Source organism: Anomaloglossus baeobatrachus, unplaced genomic scaffold (assembly GCF_048569485.1).
Source record: "Anomaloglossus baeobatrachus isolate aAnoBae1 unplaced genomic scaffold, aAnoBae1.hap1 Scaffold_356, whole genome shotgun sequence".
Taxonomy (NCBI): domain Eukaryota; kingdom Metazoa; phylum Chordata; class Amphibia; order Anura; family Aromobatidae; genus Anomaloglossus; species Anomaloglossus baeobatrachus.
In genome coordinates this window covers 224186-248463 of record NW_027442917.1, presented here as the reverse complement: position 1 = coordinate 248463, position 24278 = coordinate 224186, and the positions used below count along the sequence as shown (strand labels likewise).

The window sequence follows — 24278 nt, the reverse complement described above, 5'->3', positions numbered from 1 at the left end:
CGGATCTCAGGGAACTGATACGTACAGAAATTCAGGCTTCTCTTCAGTCCCTGCACGGGTCTAAGAAAACCAAGAAATCTCACCGCCAGCATGATTCCCCCCCGTCTTCTGACTCAGCTGACAGCCAGAGTGATGCTTCTTCAGCCTCTACCTCATCCTCTTCTGACGAGGCTGGAAAGGCGTGTTTCTCATTGGATGGGATGGACACTTTAGTAAAGGCCGTTCGATCAACCATGGGGATTGCAGAAGAAAAAATCCCTAAAACTGCTGATCATACCTTGTTTGCTGGTCTCACTCAGAAGAAAAGGAAATCCTTTCCTGTGAATGAGGCCCTAAAAACCCTTGTTCGCAAGGAATGGCAGAAACAGGATCATCGTGGGTTTCTCCCGTCTTCTTCAAAACGGAGATACCACTTTGATGACGCAGACTTGTCCCAATGGTGCAAGGTACCAAAGGTGGATGTGGCAGTAGCAAAATCCTCCAAAAAATCAGCACTGCCTTTCGAGGATATGGGATTTCTACGAGACCCTCTAGACCGTAAAGCAGACGCCTTCCTGCGTAAAACCTGGGAAGCCTCTGCAGGGGCGCTGAAACCAGCCATTTCCGCAACATGTACAGCCAGGTCACTTTTAGTCTGGCTAGATACCCTAGATAAGCAGCTTAAGTCAGGTACCTCCAGGGATAAGATTGTTTCCTCACTACCCTTACTCAAAGACGCGGCTAATTACCTGGCAGATGCTTCTGCTGACTCTGTCCGCCTGGCGGCCCGAGCGGCAGGGTCTTCTAATGCAGCCCGGAGAGCCCTCTGGTTAAAATCGTGGAAAGGGGACACATCCTCAAAATCGAGACTGTGTGCACTTCCCTGTGAGGGTGAGTTCCTCTTTGGTCCACAGCTGGATGACATACTCACCAAGGCGGGTGATAGTAAAAAGGGGTTCCCTAATGCATTTGCTCCTCCTTCTAGGCTCCCGTATCGCAAACGTCGTTTCCAGCCCACACGACCTGATCGCAGGGATAGATCGGACAACCCCGCCTCGGGGTCCAAGGGGGCCCTGTTCGGAAACCCTTCCTTCCGTAGGAAGTTCCCTAAACAATGATGGGGGGGTTCCGGTGGGAGGCAGACTCAGGTTTTTTGCAACCCATTGGAAAACCATCACTTCCAGCTCCTTTATACTGGATTTGATTTCTCACGGTCTCCGGCTAGAATTCACTTCCCTCCCTCCTCAATTGTATTGTCTTACACCCACTAGGAGGTCGGAGGGTCAACATAGCGCACTGGTGTCAGCAGTCCTCACTCTGGTGGAAAAACGAGTTCTTACGCCAGTCCCATTACATGAGAGGGGCCAAGGGTTTTACTCCCCTGTTTTCTTAGCACCAAAGCCTGATGGGTCGTTTCGGACCATAATTAATTTACGAAAGCTTAATCTCTTTTTAAAATACCGACGGTTTAAAATGGAATCCCTCCTGACCACCATAAAATTGCTCTACCCTAATTGCTACATGGCGGTCCTTGATCTAAAAGATGCATATTACCACGTCCCAGTTCACGCACATTATCAGCGGTACTTCCGGGTAGCACTCTCTATGCACAACTCTGTTCACCATTTCCAATTCACAGCCATGCCCTTCGGCGTTTCACTCGCCCCTCGGATTTTCACTAAAGTAATGGCGGAGGTCACTGCTCACCTTCGCGAGCGACAGACTTTCGTCATCCCTTATCTAGATGACCTACTGGTTGTGGGTAGCACGGCGGCACAATGTTCTCTCCGTCTCCATAATGCTATGTCAACTCTGGGTCGTCTGGGGTGGCTTTTAAATCTCCAAAAATCTAGACTCACGCCCTCAACTTTTCAGTCTTTCCTAGGCATGCTTCTGGATTCTCGTCAACAGCGTTGTTTTCTCCCAGTGGACAAAATAGCAAAAATCCAGAGGATTGTCCGACACGCACAGAATCACAGATTTCTCTCTCTCCGTTCTGCAATGTCTCTATTGGGGTCCCTGACCTCCTGTATCCCCGCTGTCCAATGGGCTCAACTTCACTCCAGACAGCTTCAGTAGGAGGTCCTGGCAGCTGCACGATCCCATCCAGGGTCCCTCGATCGCCCTCTGAGATTGACAGACACTGCATGTGCGTCCCTGACTTGGTGGCTTCGGGAGGAGAACTTAACCAAGGGGAAGGAATGGCATGTTCACCCCACCAATGTCCTCACGACGGACGCCAGTCCCTGGGGGTGGGGGGCTCACCTGGGGGACTCTATGACCCAAGGTCTTTGGTCCCAGCAAGAATCAACCGAGTCCTCCAACCGGAAAGAACTCATGGTGGTCTCTCAGGCCCTGCTGTCGTTTCTTCCCCTCCTCAGGGGAACACATGTACGGCTTTGTACGGACAATCAGACAGTGGTTGCATACATCAACCACCAAGGGGGAACGAGGTCGTCTTCCCTCATGTCCACGGCGGTTCAACTATTGGAACTTGCCGAGACTCATCTATTATCCCTCTCTGCAGTACACATCCGAGGGGTGGACAATGTCAAGGCGGATTTTCTCAGCCGTCACACTCTCTATCAGGGAGAATGGGTCTTGCATCGGGAAGTGTTTGCTCAAATCATACAGTACTGGGGCCTCCCGGTTATAGATTTGTTTGCTACCAGAGACAACAGGCAGTTGAAACTGTTTGGATCCCTGAACAGGGTGGATCACCCAACGGTACTGGATGCCCTTCAGGTTCCCTGACAGTACAGCCTTGCTTATGCCTTTCCTCCCATAATTCTTCTACCAACGGTCCTTCGGAAAATCAGGGAAGATCAGGCTCGCATTCTCCTTATCGCTCCCTTCTGGCCCAGATGTCCCTGGTTCTCCCTCCTGAGACAGATGTCAGTGACGGACCCCTGGGTTCTCCCATCCAGACCAGATCTCCTGTCACAGGGGCCTTTCCTGCATCCACGCGTCAAGGGACTCCACTTGACGGCATGGAATTTGAAAGGGCGTTACTAGACTCCCGGGGATTTTCCGGTCGCCTGGTGGATACCTTACTGCAGAGTCGAAAACCAGTGACTACCCGTCAGTATGGTCGGGTATGGCAACGGTTCCTTGTCTCCTTCCCTGATGCCGCACCTTCGGTGGTCCCGATTTCTTCTATTCTGGAGTTTCTCCAGTCTGGACAAGATCTGGGTCTGTCAGTCAGTACCCTTAAAGTTCATGTGTCGGCTCTGGGTGCCCTTTATAATTCAAATATAGCTGGGGATAAGTGGGTCATGCGTTTCATCAAGGCCTGTGACCGTGGTCAGCCGCTTCGTCTTCCCTCCCCGCCCCCCTGGGATCTCACTCTAGTTCTGGATTCTCTAACCCGTCCACCCTTTGAACCACTCGCCTCGGCGTCTGACAAATTGCTGTCCTTTAAAACATGCCTCTTAGATGCACTCACTTCGGCCCGTCGTGTTAGTGATCTTCAGGCTCTTTCTGTAGATCCTCCTTTTCTTAGGATCTTCCCTGATCATATTGTTCTAAGAACAGACCCGGCTTATTTGCCTAAAGTAGCCTCACAATTTCACCGGAATGCAGAAATCATCCTTCCTTCCTTCTTTCCTGCCCCTTCCACACCGGAGGAATGCCGGTTTCACACACTAGACGTCAGGGAAACTATTCTAGCATATATCTCTAGGACAGCCCCTTGGCGACAGGATAGGGCTTTGTTTATTGCCTTTCAGGGTTCCAGACGTGGTCGTCAGGTGACGAAGCAGTCCTTGGCCCGATGGATGCGGGATGCCATTTCTGTTGCATATGAGTTGAAACATGAGCCCCTTCCGTCTCCTGTACAGGCTCACTCTACTAGGGCGATGGCTTCATCTTGGGCTGCCATGGCGAATGTCTCCATTGACAGTATTTGTAAGGCTGCCACCTGGTCCTCTCCTTCTACTTTTTACAAACACTACCGACTGGACCTTTCTTCCTCCTCTGACCTTTCTTTTGGGAGATCGGTTCTTCAGATGGTGGTCCCTCCCTAAGTGTGTTATCTCTCCAAGTCTCTCGTGGGTGCTGTCGTGGCGAAAGGAAAAGACTATATTACTTACGGTAATGGGATTTTCCAGAGTCCACGACAGCACCCTTACACCCCTGCCCTTTTGTTTTCTTCACCCTTTGGGTTTGGTGGTTCTACTTTTTTCTTGTCTTGTTACTAATTTGTGGCGGTTCCTCTCCATTTCTCTGAAACCAACTGATGAGGGAGGGGGACCGCCCCTTTTTATCTGTAGGTTTCCTGTCCTGAAGGGGGCGGATCCCTCTCTCTCGTGGGTGCTGTCGTGGACTCTGGAAAATCCCATTACCGTAAGTAATATAGTCTTTTGTTGGTTCCCAAGCCATAATGTTCAGTCTAAGTAAGTGGTCTGGAATTGTTGCTGAATTTGCAACATAATGGGTTCAGAGAAGCTGTATTGTCGGCCCATTGCTGTTGCAGCTGGTGCTGGAATTATTGCAATGATCGACTGCTCGGGAATCCAGCATGTATCATTTCTCACAGGCCAGTGAAAGAAGCTAGCTGGTCCATGAGGATGCATAAAATGTATTAATGCATCATGGTCGTCGACTGAAATTTCAGAAATATTTCCAATCCACCAGTTCCTATCGTAAATGCAGGCAATGTATTGCCCTGGCTGGAGGTTTGCAATTGGCACAAAAGGCATTTCTGATCTGACAGATCCATCTACATGGGCAATGAAAGATGATGGGTCATTTGACACCCTTGAAATGCGAATCTTTTTGTCATCAATTGGCACAAACTGGTGATTTTCTCTTGTTCCAGCAATTGTATGTCCATCTTTGAACCTTTCCTCTTGAACTATCCGTATTTCGTCAATTTTTTCTTTTGGAACAAAAAAAACTTGATTCCATGCAGTTGCTCGTTGCAAAAGTTGAATAAATCCACCGTTGTCAGTATTTGGTTTTCAGTTGGGCGTTGAAGACTGGCACGAGCTGCCAACCTCTTTGCTGTCCCTCCAATCCCTTCACAGGGCGACTTTCCATGACTGGTACCAAAAAAATTCCATTCAGCGCTGATATTGAAATCAGCATTGTGGTGGCACAAGTTGAGAACATTTTTGAAATTTTTGTACTGGGCTGCAGATCCATCGCTGAAGTAGTGGATATGATGAATCCCATTGATGAGAGTCTTGAGATACTCCACAATTACTGTTAAGAAAGTGTGGACTGCAACAAGGGTGTCAAATGACCCTTCATCTTTCATTGCAAATTCAGCAACAATTCCAGACCACTTACTTAGACTGAACATTATGGCTTGGGAACCAACAAAAGATACCCAATATTAGGCTTGGGATCCTAGGCAAAGACACCCACCCTCAGGCTTTGGAACCTGCGATAAAGAGACCACCCGCGACTTGCCTTGCACGGCTATCGGCCATGGCTCCTAGGCGATGGGGCTGCCAATTCTCGAAAGACAGCATTATTACAATTCTTAATAGGATTAGAATACCAATTCTTAGGGAATTGGTTGTGGTATAACCACCATGGACCAACGCAAGGGTTTGAATAGTGCAGTTAGCATTCATTGCGTATTAATAAATAACACCATGTTCAGTGGCATTTTTCTTTTCTTAAATGGAGAGACTCCAAAAAAAACCCCAATGATCCTTGTAGAGAAAAATGTGCTCTTTCAAATGATAACAGAATTAATATATTTTAGGGGGACCCTTTTTGGGAAATTTGACCTAAAAATAGGTAAAATTCGTTTTTTTTTAAGTTTTTCATCATATGTGGGTGTGAATATTTCCACAAATACATATGCTTTGACCGTGATATTGCAGCAATGCAAAGTCATGAAGATGTTTGTTGTACAGGGTAAAGCACCAGTTCCTATTGGTTTTTGGTCTTGAGTTATATATGGGCAAAGTTTGGCATAAATTTTATGCGAGGCGTTTTGCAAGCTACTTTGACACAAAATTGCGGCCGAAATATTGTTTTGTCATAGCCGGTAATAATTTTATCGCGTTTAGCAGCAAAAGTTGAGCTAGTATGCCAAATTTCAGCATCATAGCCAGTATAGAACTCTAATGGCTATGTGCCAAAGTTTGCAAAATCCTCTTAGCTGAAGCAGCAGGCTTGGGGGGGGGCCTCCAGTGAAAGGTCAACAGTGCCCAATATATTTGAGATCTGGCCCTAAAAATTTACAGAACCTCTTTTCAAACATACATGTACATCCTTATACATTTTCAGCAAAATTGGAAAACGTCGAGTGGGGACGATTTTTAAAACTGGTCCACTTGACACGGAATGACCCCTCTGTATTATCTATTTTTTTTTATTATTTTCAATGTGCTTTATTTCTGTAAAGGCATTAAAAACCGCAGGGACCAACATGAAAGAAAACGCACCGAAAACGCATGAAAAACGCACTAAAAACGCACCTGCGTTATTGGTGCGTTTTTTAACGCAGGTGCGCTAATCCTTCACTCTCAAGAAATTTCTTAAGAAAAATCATTTTTCTAGTGTGAACATAGCCTTAAAGTGTGAGTTTGATAAAGGTCCAAGGAAGCACCGAAATGTCACTGATTGACGCACATTGTGGTCTTTATTCACTGGATTTAAAAAATAAAAAACGTTCTTCAAAATATTTTGGATATTTTCAGTGCCAGATTTATTTCTTCACTATATTCTGATTTGATTTCGGATAGTGAGAAAAACCTGCAGATGTGTCTTTATAGAGAGCGGAGGGAAAAACCGGCAGATGTGTCTGTATAGAGAGCGGAGGGAAAACCGGCAGATGTGTCTGTATAGAGAGCGGAGGGAAAACCTGCAGATGTGTCTGTATAGAGAGCGGAGGGAAAACCTGCAGATGTGTCTGTATAGAGAGTGGATGGAAACTTCTCATTTTTCTTACCGACTCCTTAGCCCTGGTGTGCAGTAAGTGACTGTGGAGGTATCATACAGTGCTTGTATTATACATTATGGGGCAGTGAAAGGGGAATCTTTGGGCTTGAAGAGAAAAATTACTGTGTAAGGGCTGTAAAGTTGTGAGAGGTTCTTATATGACCTAGTTGAATGCCAATTCAAGTTCTATACCAATTAGAACTTCCGCTATGGGGTCCCATGATTTCTATGTGCGCCTCTGTTCACCCCCTTTAAAGAAAAACAATTGAATAAAACTAATTTTCCTCAAAAAGACTTTCAAAAATACAACATTGTTGACTAAACTAATTCTCAAATGACAGAAAAATAAGCATTAGGCTGTGTGCACACGTTGCGTTCTTTACCGCGGAAACGCTGCGTTTAGAACCGCAGCGTTTCAGTGGCAAATTGCATGCGTTCAGCTTTCCCAACAAAGTGTATGAGAAAGCTGAAAAATCAGTGCACGCGCTGCGTTTCTAAACGCAGCGTTTTGGATGCCAAAAATCGGTGCGGAAAGAAAAGCAGCATGTCACTTCTTTTGTGCGGTGTGGCTGCGTTCTCTCCCCCATTAAGTCAATGATGTGGGTCAGAACGCAGCTACACCGCAGTGAGCTGCTTTTTTGTTGCGGTCCGCGGCCTTTGTCGGCACGCCAGAACGCAGGCATTTACCTGGAAGTGAGGTCAAGAGGTTTCCTGTTGACCTCACTTCCTGGCAAAGTCCAGGAAAGCCCCCGGTGTCTCCAAAGTGCCCCCCCCGACCCACCCTCCCGAAAATCCAACATGGCCGCGCGCACAGTAGCACACCGCCCGCCCTGCTCCTATGATTTCTGTCGCATGTGCAATAACACATGCGACAGAAAAATGTCCCCCAGGCCCTGCCCGGTCACCCCCTATTCCCCCGGTATTCCCCCTTACCTGTCCGGTCGCAGCGCTGATCCCCCGCGGCCCCCTCCTCCTTCACAGTGCACGCTGGCCGGTCACATGTGCAGAGCAACTGACAGCCAGCACAGTGTTCAGTGTGAGCTGTGCTGGCTGCTCGCACTCTGCAGCTGTGACCCGGGGAGGGTGGGTGCAGATTTTTGGCACCCACTCTCCTCAAATGGAGGGTCTGCCCTCCTAGAAAATGGGGGATACGTTCCCTGAACGTGCCCCCATATTCTAATAGGTCCAGAGGCGACGTGGGACGTCCATATGGATTTCTGCGGACCCATTTTTTTCAAATTTTTTGATTAAATTGGAGAACAAGGGAATGATTTGGGGAGTGTTTTTTCTAATAAAAAATTTTTTGTCATTTTTTTTGCTTTTGTTTACTGTCAATTAGTTATGTCGGGTATCTAATAGATGCCGTGACATCACTAATTGCTGGGCTTGATGCCAGGTGACATTACACATCTGGTATCAACCCCATTTATTACCCCGTTTGCCAACGCACCAGGGCGCGGGATGAGTTGGGGCGAAGCGCCAGGATTGGCGCATCTAATGGATGCGCCACTCCTGGTGCGGCTGCGGCCTGCTATTTTTAGGCTGGGAAGAGTCCAATAACCATGGCTCTTCCCACCCTGAGAATACCAGACCCCAGCTGTCAGCTTCACCTTGGCTGGTGATCTAATTTGGGGGGACCCCACGTTATTTTTTTTTTTTAATTCTTTATTTATAAATAAAAAAAAAAGCCTGGGGAGCCCTCCAAATTGATCACCAGCCAAGATGAAGCTGCCAGCTGTGGTTTGCAGGCTACAGCTGTCTGCTTTACCCTGACTGGCTATCAAAAATAGGGGGGACCCCACGCCATTTTTTTCATTGTTTTTTTTTTATTGGATAAATACTAAGCTAGGCACCCTTTAGTGCCACATGAAAGGTACTAAAGGTGCCAGCTTAGAATATGCAGGCGGGGGTGGGACGTTATATATATTTAACATCCATTCATCCATTGATGCTTTTTAGGTTGTGTGCCCACAATCAGGGTTTGCAGCGTTATGGGCACTGAGTGTTTTCCCTGCGTCCATAACGCTGCGTTGTGCAGTAGAAGCACAGTGGATTTTTGGAGATCCCATGCCCACTGTGCTTCTTTTCTTCTCCGCAGCATAAACTGACCGGTGGCGCAGCTTCCCGAGCCTCAGCATGTCAATTTATGCTGCGGAGACGAGAGTGTTCTCTGCAGGTAGCATAGAGCTAAAGTCCACAGCAGCCTGAACCCAAATCGTGGGCATGGGCAGCTGCGTTCTCCCGTGGACAACACTCACATCTCTGCAGGAAGGCTGACACTGTGTACTAGGCGCCGTGTCGCTGGATCATGGCCACATAGCCTTAGGCCTCTTTCACACGTCAGTGATTCTGGGACATTTGTGCTTTTTTTTAAACGTACCAGGATCACTGACATACGCAGACCCATTATAATGAATGGGTCTGCTCACACGTCAGTGATTTTTCACTGCACGTGTCTCCGTGTGGCGTACCCGCGTGTTCGTGATTGCCGCACGGAGACATGTCCATTTTTTTCTGGCATCACTGATGTTCCACGAACCACGCAGTGGTGTGATCCGTGAGACACGTGCCAGAAAAAAACGTGCTTTTAAAATAAAAATCATTTTAACTCACCCGGCATCCAGCGATGTCCTCTGCAGCCCGTTCTCCCTGCTGCTTCTGAGCCGGCTCATTATTGTCGCGCATATTCATGATGTGCGACACAGCCGACCCGGAAGCAGCTGCTGCGGGGGTCAGCGCCAGCCGGATGCTGCACCGCGGGAGCGATCAGCACCATGGACAGCGGGAGCGGGCGCAGGTGAGTTAATCTCTAAGTGCAATCACGGGCCACGGAGAACGGAGCCCGGATTGTACTTAGACAACCCATGTGTGCCGTGATTCACGGCACACGGAGGGACATGTGCGTGTTTTTCACTGACGTGTGAAACGGGCCTAAAAGTGAGAATATTGTTGCTACAGCAACATTTTGGGTGAAGTAGCTGTGGATTCAAAATGCTTAATATACTCCTGAATAAAATCCTTGAGGGGTGCAGATTCCAAAATGGGGTCACTTGTGGGGGTTTTCTGACGTATAGGTGCCCAAGGGGCTCTGCTAATGTGACATGGTGCGCGAAGTTTATTTCAACTTTTCCAAAATTCAAATGGTGCTCCTTCCATTCCTAGTCCTCCCATTTATCCAAACAGAATGTGGAGAAGGAAATGACATCACAGGTTTTTTTTTCCAAAGGTCTGTGTTCAACCAACTTTATTAACACTGACAAGTCTTAAAAACCGCACCTAAAAAACCGCATGAAAACCGCATGCGTTTTCGATGCCTTTTTCTCAAAAAGCATTGTTTACAATTCTCCCCTCTGCCAGAGGGTGCGTTTTTTTCCGCGCTGAAAAAAAAGCAACGTGTGCACATAGCCTTAGGGCGTCCAAATTGTGAAGACAAAACAATGAAGGAAATCCCAATGTCATAATGTACCACACTAAGTGGATCCTGCCACGTCTGCTTCTATCCCTGCTGAACTGACTCTGGGGCCGCACGGGGGATATAGGAGGCGTAGAGGCCATGCATCGATTGGTCTCAGGGGCCACACGGCTCTGGTAGCAGAAGCGTCCATCTAGAACCTTCCACATGACCTTTCCTTCTGTTCCTGACTTTTACATTATTTATTTTACAGCTTTGAAATTCAGGGAAAAGATATGCAGAACGCTGCAGACACAATGGATAAAGGAGAAATGGATGTGTGGGGTGATGAACGGAGTAGAGACCTTTCCACAGGTAACCCTCCTCAGTGAAGAGTCACCATTAAATAACAAGGAGAACAGTCACATTCCCAGCTGCAAGGAGAAAATAAAGTTACATTCTCCCTGCTGCCGCTCGTATACAGTCACCGATGCAGTGCGGGAAACAGTAACACTTACCGCTCACAGGCTGTCAGCCAAGGAACAAGAGGGTTGATTACTGTGCACCCACTATGTAGTGAGTGGTGACTGTTACAGCCTCTCGCACTGTGCTGGTGACTGGAAGTGAGCAGCTGCTGGGAGAATGTAACTGCATTTTCTCCTTGCAGTTACTGTGTCACAATCTCTCCACTGTCTTAGGGTATGTTCACACATCAGGTTTTTGCTGTGCGGCACAATCCGGCGCTTTGCGGGAAAAACGCATCATTTTGTTTTTTTGCCGCCGGGTACGGGTTTTTCCTCATAGACTTTTATTAGCACCGGATTGTGCTGCATGTACTTGCATTTGATCTGGTTTCTGCTGGATGCGGCAAAAATCGTCACTCCGGCGGCCGCACAGGACGCAGAGAGGAACGTTTTTTTCCTAGCAGCAAAAAACTGCATAGCGCCGGGTGCAGCGCTGTGCGGCATGGTGCATAATGAAAGTCTATGCACGCCGGAAGCGGTGGCATGTGTCAAACGCCGGAAGCATGTACCGTATCCAGTTTTTACTTCTGAGTATGCCCAGAAGTGATAAAAATTCTTTGCTTGTCAGAAAAGCAATCAATCTCTCTCACTCTTTCACTCATTCTCACTGATCACCGTCGTGGCACTGCACGGCTGTCACACTGCTCCGGCGGCTTCTCCTGATTTGAAAATGCCGTCCGCCCATTATTCAATCTCGTATTCACTGCTTCCCCCGCCCACCGGCGCCTATGAATGGTTGCAGTCAGACACACCCCCACGCTGAGTGACAGTTGTCTCACTGCAACCAATCACAGCCGCTGGTGGGCGGGTCTATATTTTGCAGCAAAAAAATAAATAAATAATTAAAAGAAACCGGCGTGTGCCCCTCCCCCCTCAATTATGATACCAGCCAAGATAAAGCCACACGGCTGAAGGCCTGTATTCTCAGGATGGGGAGCTCCACGTTATGGGGAGCCCCCCAGCCTAGAAATATCAGCCAGCAGCCGCCCGGAATTGCCACATCCATTAGATGCAACAGTCCCGGGACTCTACCCGGCTCATCCCGAATTTCCCTGTGCGGTGGCAATCGGTAATAAGGGGTTAATCATGGCAGGCGTCTATGAGACACCCCCAATGATTAACCTGTAAGTGAAAGTAAATAAACACATACACCCAAAAAAATACTTTATTTGGAATGAAAGACAAAAAAAACACCCTCTTTCACCATTTTATTAAAATCCCCAAATACTCCTGCAGGTTCGACGTAATCCACAGAGGTCCCGCGACGCATCTAGCTCTGCTACATGAAGCTGGCAGGAGTGGCAGTAGAACACCGCCGCTCTCTATCAGCTCCACGCAGCAACTGAAGTGAATTGCGCTGTTAGCGGTGACGTCACTGAGGTAGTGCCGGGGTGTGTGCGGTGATGATGCATGTGGTAGTGCCTGCGTGTGCGGTGATAATGCGTGCGGTAGTGCAGGGGTGTATGGTGATGATGCGTGCGGTAGTGCAGGGGTGTGCGGTGATTATGCGTGCGGTAGTGCCTGCGTGGTGATGATGCGTGCGGTGATGATGCGTACAGTGATGATGCATGCGGTAGTGCCTGCGTGTGCGGTGATGATGCATGCGGTAGTGCCTGCGTGTGCGGTAGTGCCTGCGTGTACGGTGATGATGCGTGCGGTAGTACCCTTGTTTGTGCGGTGATGATGGGGTCTCTCTCTCTGAGCATTAAAAAATAAACTGATCCGTTCTTTTACTGGATCCGTCGCATTCGTTTTTACACAATCTGAGTCGGATTCGTTGCATCAGGCACAAACTGGATTGTGCCTGAGTGGAAAAAAAGTGATGTGTGAACATAGCCTAAGGCCGGCTTTGCACATTACGACATCGCATGCCGATGCTGCGATGTCGAGTGCGATAGTCCCCGCCCCCGTCGTACGTGCGATATCTTGTGTTTGCTGGCGTAGCGAACATTGTCGTTACGCCAGCTTCACACGCACTAACCTGTCCTACGACGTTGATCTGGCCGGCGACCCGCCTCCTTCCTAAGGGCGGGCCGTGCGGCGTCACGGCAGGCGGCCAAAAGCAACGGAGGGGCGGAGATGAGCAGGATGTAAACATCCCACCCAAATCCCTCCTTCTCATAGCAGCCGGGACGCAGGTAAGGTGATGTTTCTCGCTCCTGCGGCTTTACACACAGCGATGTGTGCTGCCGCAGGAACGAAGAACAACATCGTACCTGTCGCTGCACCGGTATTATGGAAATGGAGACTACACCGATTATACGATAACGACGCTTTTGCGCTCGTTCATCGTATCAAAAAGGTTTTACACACTACGACATCGCAAGTGACACCGGATGTGCGTCACTTTCGATTTGACCCCACCGACATCGCACCTGCGATGTCGTAGTGTGCAAAACCGGCCTAAGAGGTACTTTACACGTTGCGACATCGCTAGCATCGGCTAGCGATGTCGAGCGCGATAGTACCTGCTCCCGTCGCACATGCGATATGTGTTGATTGCTGCCGTAGCGAACATTATCGCTACGGCAGCGTCACACGCACATACCTTGTCTGCGACATCGCAGTGACCGCCGAACAATCCCTCCTTCAAGGGGGAGGTACGTTCGGCGTCACTGCGACGTCACTAAGAGGCCAGCCAATAGAAGTGGAGGGGCGGTGATGAGCGGGACGTAACATCCCGCCCACCTTCTTCCTTCCGCATTGAGGGTGGACGCAGGTAAGGAGATGTTTGTCGTTCCAGCGATGTGTGGTGCTACTGGATCGACAAACAACAAGGTATCTGCAGCAGGAGTGACATTATGAAAATGAACGACGTGACACAGAAATGATTTTTGACTGTTTTGTGCTCGTTCATCGTCGCTCCTGGGTTTTACGCATTGCGATGTTGCTACCGGCGCCGGATGTGCGTCAGAACAACCTTGACCCCGACGATATATCGGTGGCGATGTCGCAACGTGTAAAGCACCCCTCAGACGCAGTGAGTGACCATTTTGCCTCCCTATGGAATCAGGGCCGTGCCAAGCTGTTCGTTTGTTGAGCGACAGCTCAATTCAATCTGAAACTGAGAGGTGCTTGGTTTCTTCAGGGGTTCCCTGTTCTGAGTGATCAGTTACTTAGCTGAGTAGTCCGTCCCAAACCCAGGGTATCACGGAGGTGCAAAGGTAGCTGGAGCAGGGAAACCAAAAATGGCCTGCAGACTAGGGTCTGTGTGCTGTTCCTTATCCCAGAGGTAGGCTTGATTGTATCCAGGTCTGGAGCGCCAGCTTAACCCTAACTCCTGTCCAAACCCTGATCTAACACCTGGAGTGGAGATGCAAACCCCACAAATACCACAGACACAGGAAAAAAACAAAACTCATACACACTGCACACAAAAAGGAGACACTGTACGTGTATTGGAGGGAATAAAGTAAGGAAGGAAGTAAATGTACAACGGGGAAACTTCCACACCACTCAAACAGCAGTATACTGGTCACCAAGAATAGGATCGCCACAAAGACCAAAATCACAGGAGCATAAGCTGGAGGTATCATCTGCAGTAACAAACAGACTCTCAAACCTTAAATAGGGAGAAGACAGGTGAATAGAAATTAGCCTTCTGAGTCTCAAGGAGCCACACACCGCTCCACAGGAATTAACTCAGGACTGGAAAGTAGTGGAAAGGACTCAGCTGAGGCTGAGTCACTAAGATCAGGTTGCCTGTGAACAGAGTCCGATGCCGCAGCGGCACCCCGCGAATGTGGGCCTGAACACCACATGACACGGGGCCTTTATCTGTGCTCTGATCTATAGCTGCCAGACCTTGGACCTCCTCTGACCATTCATTTTCCCTGATCCGCTATCCTCCTTATATTCTGACCCCAGACCTGACCACACGTTTGTCTTTCTCCTTAGTTCACGGCATGCTCTCTTTGTATCTGACCCCAGAACATTTGATAACCCTGCCTCACGGCTTGTCCATGCAGTGACTAGTGTCACACACTGTTTGAATAAGCCAGATATCATTTAAATGCTGGGTACTCAGATTACCTCTATATCTGCAGGTAAATAGTGTTTTTGTAGCTGCCAGGTTTTCTTTAACCTCTTCTCGATATGTAACGTATTATTAGATCCTATTACATCTTGTGGGCTCAGAAGCTGAGTTTCCGTTATTGGCAGCAGATGATGCCTGAGTTATTCAGTGGAGGTAGGCTTCACCCACTGCTGTTAACTTTCAATCTTTGACAGCAGCATTCGCAGCTCGCAGCCTATGGGGTACAACACTCCACATATCCAACGACCCCAGCAACATTTATCATTGGGTGCATATGGGTCGCCATAATAGCTGGGGGTCTGCTAAAGACCCCTTGCCCTGTATAGGAGTACGCCTGTGATCACACCTAGATACATTCCTTCAGTGGTGTAGATTTGAAAATGAGATAATTTGTGGGGTGTGATTCCACTGTTTAGGCACATCAAGGGCTTTACAAACGTGACATGGCATCCTCTATTTCAGCCAATTTTGTTCTCCAAAAGTCAAATGGTGCTCCTTCCCTTCTGAGTCCTGCCGTGGACCCAAGCAGTAGTTTTCCACCACATATGGGATATTTGTATACATATGACAAATTGCACAACAGAATTCTATGATCCATTTTCTTATCTTACCCTTGGGAAAATGAAAATTTGTGGTTACAGCAACACTTTTGTGGAAAAATTAAAATCTGTATTTTTTTCCTTCCACACTGCTTTAATTTCTGTGACGCATTACTGCTGTAGGAATATTACAAAAAAGGGATAGCTAATGTGAAAATTGAGTAAAAAAGATAAGCACTGAATTGTTGTTTAGAGATATTTGCAAAGAGAGATTCTTAGTTTATGTATTGGCCAATCCATGTGAGCCCGATAACCTTGACAAGGTGATCTCATTTATATTGGGAACCTAATATTAAATGCCTCTGTGTGATTAAAAATCTGCATGTCTTGGCAGATAGGTTCCTGGTTAAATAAGATGGTGGACACACCCTGGCTATAGGGCAGAGTGCTTGGTCAGGTGCTTGTCAAGGTTATCGGGCTCACATGGATTGGTCAATACATAAGCTAAGAATCTCACTTTACAAATCTCTCTAAAGCAGTAATGCAATGCCTATGTTGTTTTACTCATTTTTCTCATTACTATGTATTAATCCCTTTTCTTTGTCGCTCTATTGGGAGACCCAGACAATTGGGTGTATAGCTACTGCCTCCGGAGGCCGCACAAAGTATTACACTTAAAAGTGTAAGGCCCCTCCCCTTCTGCCTATACACCCCCCGTGGGATCACGGGCTCCTCAGTTTTATGCTTTGTGCGAAGGAGGTCAGACACGCACAGCACAGCTCCACTGTTTTAGTCAGCAGCAGCTGCTGACTATGTCGGATGGAAGAAAAGTGGGCCCATATGGGGCCCCCAGCATGCTCCCTTCTCACCCCACTCTTGTCGGCGGTGTTTGTTAAGGTTGAGGTATCCATTGCGGGTACGGAGGCTGGAGCCTACATGCTGCTTTCCTTCCCCATCCCCCTCAGGGCTCTGGGTGAAGTGGGATCTTACCGGTCTCCAGGCACTGAGACCGTGCTCCATCCACAGACCCGAAGAACCTGCTGGATATGGAGCTGAGTATCGTCAGGGACAGGGCCCTGCTACATTAAGGTACTCTGTGTCCCCATACAAATCGCGCACACACACACCAGCATTGCTGGGTGTGTTAGTGCGCCGGGGACAACAGCGTGGAGCGCTTGTGCTATTACTCACTGCAGCTTAGCTGAGTGAGTTTATGTATTAGGAACTGCCGCGCCGGCCGCTGCGGGCTGTTTTTACACTGTGGCGCGGCTGGGACTTGTGGTGCGCCGGGGACTTCCGCGCTGGCCGTGCACATAGGACGGCCGCGCTTATTACTCGAGTCCCCGGCTTTGCGGCCTAGTTTCGTTTCGTTCCCGCCCCCAGGCCTGCCAGTCAGGGGAGGGGCGGGACGCTGTTCAGAACGACAGCGCCGAGGGCTGGAGTCTGCTTAGCATACTCCAGCCCCCTCACTGGACACAGTGGGACGCCAGTTTTCCCGCACTTTGTCTGGGGCACGCCCATGGCCCGCCCCTCTTCACAGGACGCCGGCAGCCATTCCGGTTTGCAGTCTGGGCTGGAGAAGGGAGACAAGCTCTGGGACACCCAGTCACAGGATTCTGGCGATCACACACCCGCTTTTGAGCGGGCGGTAAGCAGCACCTGAAGTGCTGACCCCACTAATGCCGAAGTGTTCATTTGTACTTTATGCTTGTATGCTATACATTGCACTGTACGGTCGCTATACTTGGCTATATACCCTCCTAGATGGCTAGACAACAGCATGTCGTCCGCAAAAAGCAAGGGTGCCAAGGCACAGGCTTTCTATGCTGCTTGTACTGCATGTGAGGCTGTTCTACCGGCAGGTTCCACTGACCCCCATAGGGTGCAATGCTCCCCTGTAGCACTTGCTCAGCCGGGGTCTCTGCTAGAGGTGGCCCAAGGAGAACCACCTGTGAACACTGTCCAGGTGACAGGGACGGAGTTTGCAGTTTTTGCTGATAGATTGTCTGTGACTATGTCTAAAATCCTAGAGACTTTGCAGTCCGGGCCGGTAACTCAGACCATGGGCACTGTTGATTCAATGCTCCCTGGCCCCCCTCATTTGGAACAAATCCGTGCTCCGGGGGGTCCCATGCATCCCAGGGTGAAGGCTCTGACACGGACGACAGTCCCTGACAGCCTAAGCGAGCTCGCTGGGAGCAGCCCTCGACTTCATCACACTGGTCAGGGTCCCAGCAGGAGGACTCTCTGTATGATGAGGCAGACGTAGCTGATCAGGATTCTGATTCTGAGACCGCTCTCAATCTGGATACACCTGATGGTGACGCCATAGTGAATGATCTTATAGCGTCCATCAATAGAATGTTAGATATTTCTCCCTCAGCTCCTCCAGTGGAGGAGTCAGCTTCACAGCAGGAGAAATTCCATTTCAGGTATCCCAAGCGTAAATTGAGTACTTTTCTGGACCACTCTGACTTCAGAGAAGCAGTTCAGAAACACCACGCTTATCCAGATAAGCGTTTCTCCAAACGTCTTAAGGATACACGTTATCCCTTTCCCCCTGACGTGGTCAAGAGCTGGACCCAGTGTCCAAAGGTGGATCCTCCAATCTCCAGGCTTGCGACTAGATCCATAGTTGCAGTGGACGATGGGGCTTCACTTAAAGATGCCACTGACAGACAGATGGAGCTCTGGTTGAAATCCATCTATGAAGCTATCGGCGCGTCGTTTGCTCCGGCATTCGCAGCCGTATGGGCACTCCAAGCTATTTCAGCTGGTCTTGCGCAGATTGACACTGTCACACGTACATCTGTTCCGCAAGTAGCGTCCTTAACCTCTCAAATGTCTGCATTTGCGTCTTACGCTATTAATGCTGTCCTGGACTCTACGAGCCGTACGGCAGTGGCGTCCGCCAACTCCGTGGTTTTACGCAGAGTCTTGTGGTTAAGGGAATGGAAGGCAGATTCTGCTTCCAAAAAGTGCTTAACCAGTTTGCCATTTTCTGGTGACAGACTGTTTGGTGAGAGATTGGATGAAATCATTAAACAGTCCAAGTCTAAGGATTCTTCCTTACCCCAGCCCAAACCTAACAAACCCCAACAGAGGGGGGGACAGTCGAGGTTTCGGTCCTTTCGAGGCTCGGGCAGGTCCCAATTCTCCTCGTCCAAAAGGACTCAAAAGGATCAGAGGAGCTCAGATTCTTGGCGGGCTCAGTCACGCCCAAAGAAGGCAGCCGGAGGAACCGCTACCAAGGCGGCTTCCTCATGCCTTTCGGCCTCCTCTCTCCGCATTTTCGGTCGGTGGCAGGCTCTCCCGCTTTGGGGACATTTGGCTGCCACAGGTCAAAGACCGTTGGGTGAGAGACATTCTGTCTCACGGGTACAGGATAGAGTTCAGTTCTCGTCCTCCGACTCGATTCTTCAGAACTTCTCCACCTCCCGACCGAGCCGGTGCTCTTCTGCAGGCGGGTGCTTTCTAAAGGCAGAAGGAGTGGTGATCCCTGTTCCTCTTCAGGAGCAAGGTCACGGTTTTTACTCCAATTTGTTTGTGGTGCCAAAAAAGGACGGGTCTTTCCGTCCTGTTCTGGACCGAACACTGCTCAACAAGCATGTGAAAACCAGGCGGTTCCGGATGGAATCCCTCCGCTCCGTCATCGCCTCAATGTCTCAAGAAGATTTCCTAGCATCAATAGACATCAAGGATGCTTATCTCCACGTGCCGATTGCTCCAGAGCACCAGCGTTTTCTACGCTTCGTTATAGGAGACGAACACCTTCAGTTCGTAGCCCTGCCTTTCGGTCTGGCGACAGCCCCACGGGTCTTCACCAAGGTCATGGCAGCAGTAGTAGCAGTCCTGTACTCTCAGGGTCACTCTGTGATCCCTTACTTGGACGATCTACTTGTCAAGGCACCCTCTCAAGAGGCATGCCAACACAGCCTGAACGTTGCGCTGGAGACTCTCCAGAGTTTCGGGTGGATCATCAACTTTTCAAAGTAAATTCTGACCCCGACCCAATCGCTAACATATCTTGGCATGGAGTTTCATACTCTCTCAGCGATAGTGAAACTTCCGCTGGACAAACAGCGTTCACTTCAGACAGGGGTGCAATCTCTCCTTCCAGGCCAGTCGCACCCCTTGAGACGCCTCATGCACTTCCTAGGGAAGATGATAGCAGCAATGGAGGCAGTCCCTTTCGCGCAGTTTCATCTGCGTCCACTACAATGGGACATTCTCCGCCAATGGGACGGGAAGTCGACGTCCCTCGACAGGAACGTCTCCCTTTCTCAGGCGGCCAAGGAATCTCTTCGGTGGTGGCTTCTTCCCACCTCATTGTCAAAAGGAAAGTCCTTCCTACCCCCATCCTGGGCGGTGGTCACGACAGACGCGAGTCTATCAGGGTGGGGAGCAGTTTTTCTCCACCACAGGGCTCAAGGTACGTGGACTCAGCAGGAGTCCACCCTTCAGATCAATGTTCTGGAAATCAGAGCAGTGTATTTTGCCCTACAAGCCTTCCAGCAGTGGCTGGAAGGCAAGCAGATCCGAATTCAGTCGGACAACTCCACAGCGGTGGCATACATCAACCACCAAGGGGGGACACGCAGTCGGCAAGCCTTCCAGGAAGTCCGGCGGATTCTGACGTGGGTGGAAGACACGGCATCCTCCATATCCGCAGTTCACATCCCGGGCGTAGAAAACTGGGAAGCAGACTTCCTCAGTCGCCAGGGTATGGACGCAGGGGAATGGTCTCTTCACCCGGACGTGTTTCAGGAGATCTGTCGCCGCTGGGGGATGCCGGACGTCGACCTAATGGCGTCCCGGCACAACAACAAGGTCCCAGCTTTCATGGCACGGTCTCACGATCACAGAGCTCTGGCGGCGGACGCCTTAGTTCAAGATTGGTCGCAGTTCCGGCTCCCTTATGTGTTTCCACCTCTGGCGCTGTTGCCCAGAGTGCTACGCAAGATCAGGTCTGACTGCCACCACGCCATCCTCGTCGCTCCAGACTGGCCAAGGAGGTCGTGGTACCCAGATCTGTGGCATCTCACGGTAGGACAACCGTGGGCACTACCAGACCGGCCAGACTTGCGGTCTCAAGGGCCGTTTTTTCCATCTGAATTCTGCGGCCCTGAACCTGACTGTGTGGCCATTGAGTCCTGGATCCTAGCGTCTTCAGGATTATCTCAAGAGGTCATTGCCACCATGAGACAGGCTAGGAAACCAACCTCTGCCAAGATCTACCACAGGACGTGGAAGATATTCTTAGCTTGGTGCTCTGCTCAGGAAGTTTCTCCCTGGCCATTTGCCTACTTTTCTTTCCTTCCTGCAATCCGGGTTGGAAAAAGGTTTGTCGCTCGGCTCCCTTAAAGGACAAGTCTCTGCGCTATCTGTATTTTTTCAGAAGCGCCTGGCCAGACTCCCACAGGTACGCACATTCCTGCAAGGGGTTTGTCATATCGTCCCTCCTTACAAGCGGCCGTTAGAGCCCTGGGATCTGAACAGGGTTCTAATTGCTCTCCAGAAGCCGCCTTTCGAGCCTATGAGGGATGTTTCCCTTTCTCGTCTTTCACAGAAAGTGGCCTTTCTAGTAGCGGTCACGTCTCTTCGGAGAGTGTCCGAGCTAGCAGCGCTGTCATGCAAATCTCCCTTCCTGGTGTTTCACCAGGACAAGGTGGTTCTGCGCCCGATTCCGGAGTTTCTCCCTAAGGTGGTATCCACCTTTCATCTCAATCAGGATATCTCCTTACCTTCTTTGTGTCCTCATCCAGTTCATCAATGTGAAAGGGATTTGCATTTGTTGGATCTGGTGAGAGCACTCAGAATCTACATTTCCCGCACGACGCCCCTGCGCCGCTCGGATGCACTCTTTGTCCTTGTCGCTGGTCAGCGTAAAGGGTTGCAAGCTTCCAAATCCACCCTGGCTCGGTGGATCAAGGAACCAATTCTTGAAGCCTACCGTTCTGCTGGGCTTCCGGTTCCCTCAGGGCTGAAGGCCCATTCTACCAGAGCCGTGGGTGCGTCCTGGGCATTACGGCACCAGGCTACGGCTCAGCAGGTGTGCCAGGCGGCTACCTGGTCGAGTCTGCACACTTTTACCAAGTATTATCAGGTGCATACCTACGCTTCGGCAGACGCCAGCCTAGGTAGACGAGTCCTTCAGGCGGCGATTGCCCCCATGTAGGAAAGGGCCGTTTTACGGCCCTATCACGAGATATTATTTTACCCACCCAGGGATTGCTTTTGGACATCCCAATTGTCTGGGTCTCCCAATAGAGCGACAAAGAAGAAGGGAATTTTGTTTACTTACCGTAAATTCCTTTTCTTCTAGCTCTAATTGGGAGACCCAGCACCCGCCCCTGTTTTTTTGTGTACACATGTTGTTCATGTTGAATGGTTTCAGTTCTCCGATATTCCTTCGGATTGAATTTGCTTAAACCAGTTTATTGGCTTTCCTCCTTCTTGCTTTTGCACTAAAACTGAGGAGCCCGTGATCCCACGGGGGGTGTATAGGCAGAAGGGGAGGGGCCTTACACTTTTAAGTGTAATACTTTGTGCGGCCTCCGGAGGCAGTAGCTATACACCCAATTGTCTGGGTCTCCCAATTAGAGCTAGAAGAAAAGGAATTTACGGTAAGTAAACAAAATTCCCTTCTTTTCTAATATTTCTATAGCAGTAATGCAATGCCAAAGTATGCTTATATTATTGAGTGCAACCGGATATGCTTTTGTAGATATGTTTTATTGAATGTCGTTTTGAGCACTTTGAAGGGTGCAGTTTTTAAAATGATGTCATTTTGGGTATTTTTTGTCACATAGGCCTTTTAAAGTAGAACACTACACACTTTGGAATTTATATGGATTTATGTGTGTCTGTGTATGTTTTAGGTTATATTAAAAGCTTATAACTTTAATTTTATTTATGGCAGATGACGGTACCAGGAGTTCAACACAGAAAGCTAAGGGAAGTGAAAGTCACAAAGGAGAGAAGCCATATTCATGTTCAGAATGTGGGAAATGTTTTGCTAAGAAATCAAATCTCATTAGACATGAGAGAATTCACACAGGAGTGAAGCCATATTCATGTTTAGAATGTGAGAAATTTTTTGCTCAGAAATCAGAGCTCATTAGACATGAGAGAATTCACACAGGAGTGAAGCCATATTCATGTTCAGAATGTGAGAAATGTTTTGCTCGGAAATCAGATCTTGTTAAACATGTGAGAATTCACACAGGAGAGAAGCCATATTCATGTTCAGAATGTGGGAAATGTTTTTCCCAGCAATCAAATCTCATTACACATGAGAGAATTCACACAGGAGTGAAGCCATATTCATGTTCAGAATGTGAGACATGTTGTGCTTCCAAATCAGATCTCATTATACATGAGAGAATTCACACAGGAGTGAAGCCATATTCATGTTCAGAATGTGAGACATGTTGTGCTTCCAAATCAGATCTCATTATACATGAGAGAATTCACACAGGAGAGAAGCCATATTCATGTTCAGAATGTGGGAAATATTTTTCCCACCAATCAAATCTCATTACACATGAGAGAATTCACACAGGAGTGAAGCCATATTCATGTTCAGAATGTGAGACATGTTGTGCTTCCAAATCAGATCTCATTATACATGAGAGAATTCACACAGGAGTGAAGCCATATTCATGTTCAGAATGTGAGATATCTTTTGCTTGGAAATCAGATCTTGTTAAACATGTGAGAATTCATACAGGAGAGAAGCCATATTTATGTTCAGAATGTGAGAAATGTTTTGCTCGGAAATCATATCTTGTTAAACATGAAAGAATTCACACAGGAGAGAAGCCATATTCATGTTTAGAATGTGAGAAATGTTTTGCTAACAAATCAAATCTCATTACACATGAGAGAATACACAAAGGAGAAAAGCCATATTCATGTTCAGAATGTGGGAAATGCTTTCCTCAGAAATCAAGTCTTATTACACATGAGAGAAGTCACACAGGAGAGAAGCCACATTCATGTTCAGAATGTGGGAAATGCTTTCCTCAGAAATCAAGTCTTATTAGACATGAGAAAATTCACACAGGAGTGAAGCCATAGTCATGAATAGAATGTCTGTTTTAGTAAATATTAATAGACTTTTACTATCTGTTAATAAAGAGTTCATGTTTCGTCATTATGGTTGTGTACTTTATATGATGGATCATTTACAAACTATTCATCTTTTTACACTGTTTTGGATTTTTTTTAAATTTTTGATGGAGAGAATTTTTTTTGTTTTTTGTTATAGCCAAGTTGTACGCTTCATTCATCCATTTGTGTATTGCTTGAATGAGAGAAGAATTCATTTTTCTTAAATCTACACTCCATTTTGTCTTTTAGAGTCTGTACTGTGTCTCCCCTGGTGTAATGCAGCAGAGACCTCTGTTTACTTTAGATAAGGACTTGTATAGTTTCAGTTTCTTTGTTAAAAGTGAAGTTCAGGAATGGGAAACTAAAAAGTTTATATAGTCTTATATAAATGAGTGACGATGATATAATCTTTTATTTGTTTGAGACAAAGGGAGAGCTACTCCTGGTACTTTATTGTCTCAGAGGGACGTCTCCTATACATACATACATACATACATAATCTTTATAATTTAATTAGGACCACACACACACAAAATCTTATGTCCCATGCTGAATGGCGACAACATAATCTAGTGCCTGAACAGCGACCCACTATTCCGGAGAACCGCTGATCCAACCACCTGGCCTTCCTCAGACGGGCAACTCAATCTGTATCAAAAGGTAAGAAGCTTATTCTTACAATATTAGAATTTGATACTTGGACAATTTTGCAAATTTTCCCACCTGCAAAGAATGGAGAGGGCTGTAATTTATCTTGTACGTAACTTCAACTGTGACAGAATAAAAAGCAATCT

General features: G+C 48.2%; 1 protein-coding gene across 1 annotated transcript in view; it reads left to right on the top strand.

Annotated features, from left to right (window-relative positions):
* The window catches only part of LOC142272822 (uncharacterized), a 28447-nt gene extending 4939 nt beyond the window's left edge, over positions 1-23508 (top strand). The window contains exons 2-3 of the mRNA XM_075332514.1: positions 10545-10645; positions 22292-23508. Of these exons, the coding sequence (XP_075188629.1) occupies positions 10567-10645; positions 22292-23451 (1239 nt within the window). The 5' untranslated portion in view covers positions 10545-10566 and the 3' untranslated portion in view covers positions 23452-23508. The remainder of the gene's footprint in view (positions 1-10544; positions 10646-22291) is intronic.
* The last annotated feature ends 770 nt before the right edge of the window (positions 23509-24278 follow it).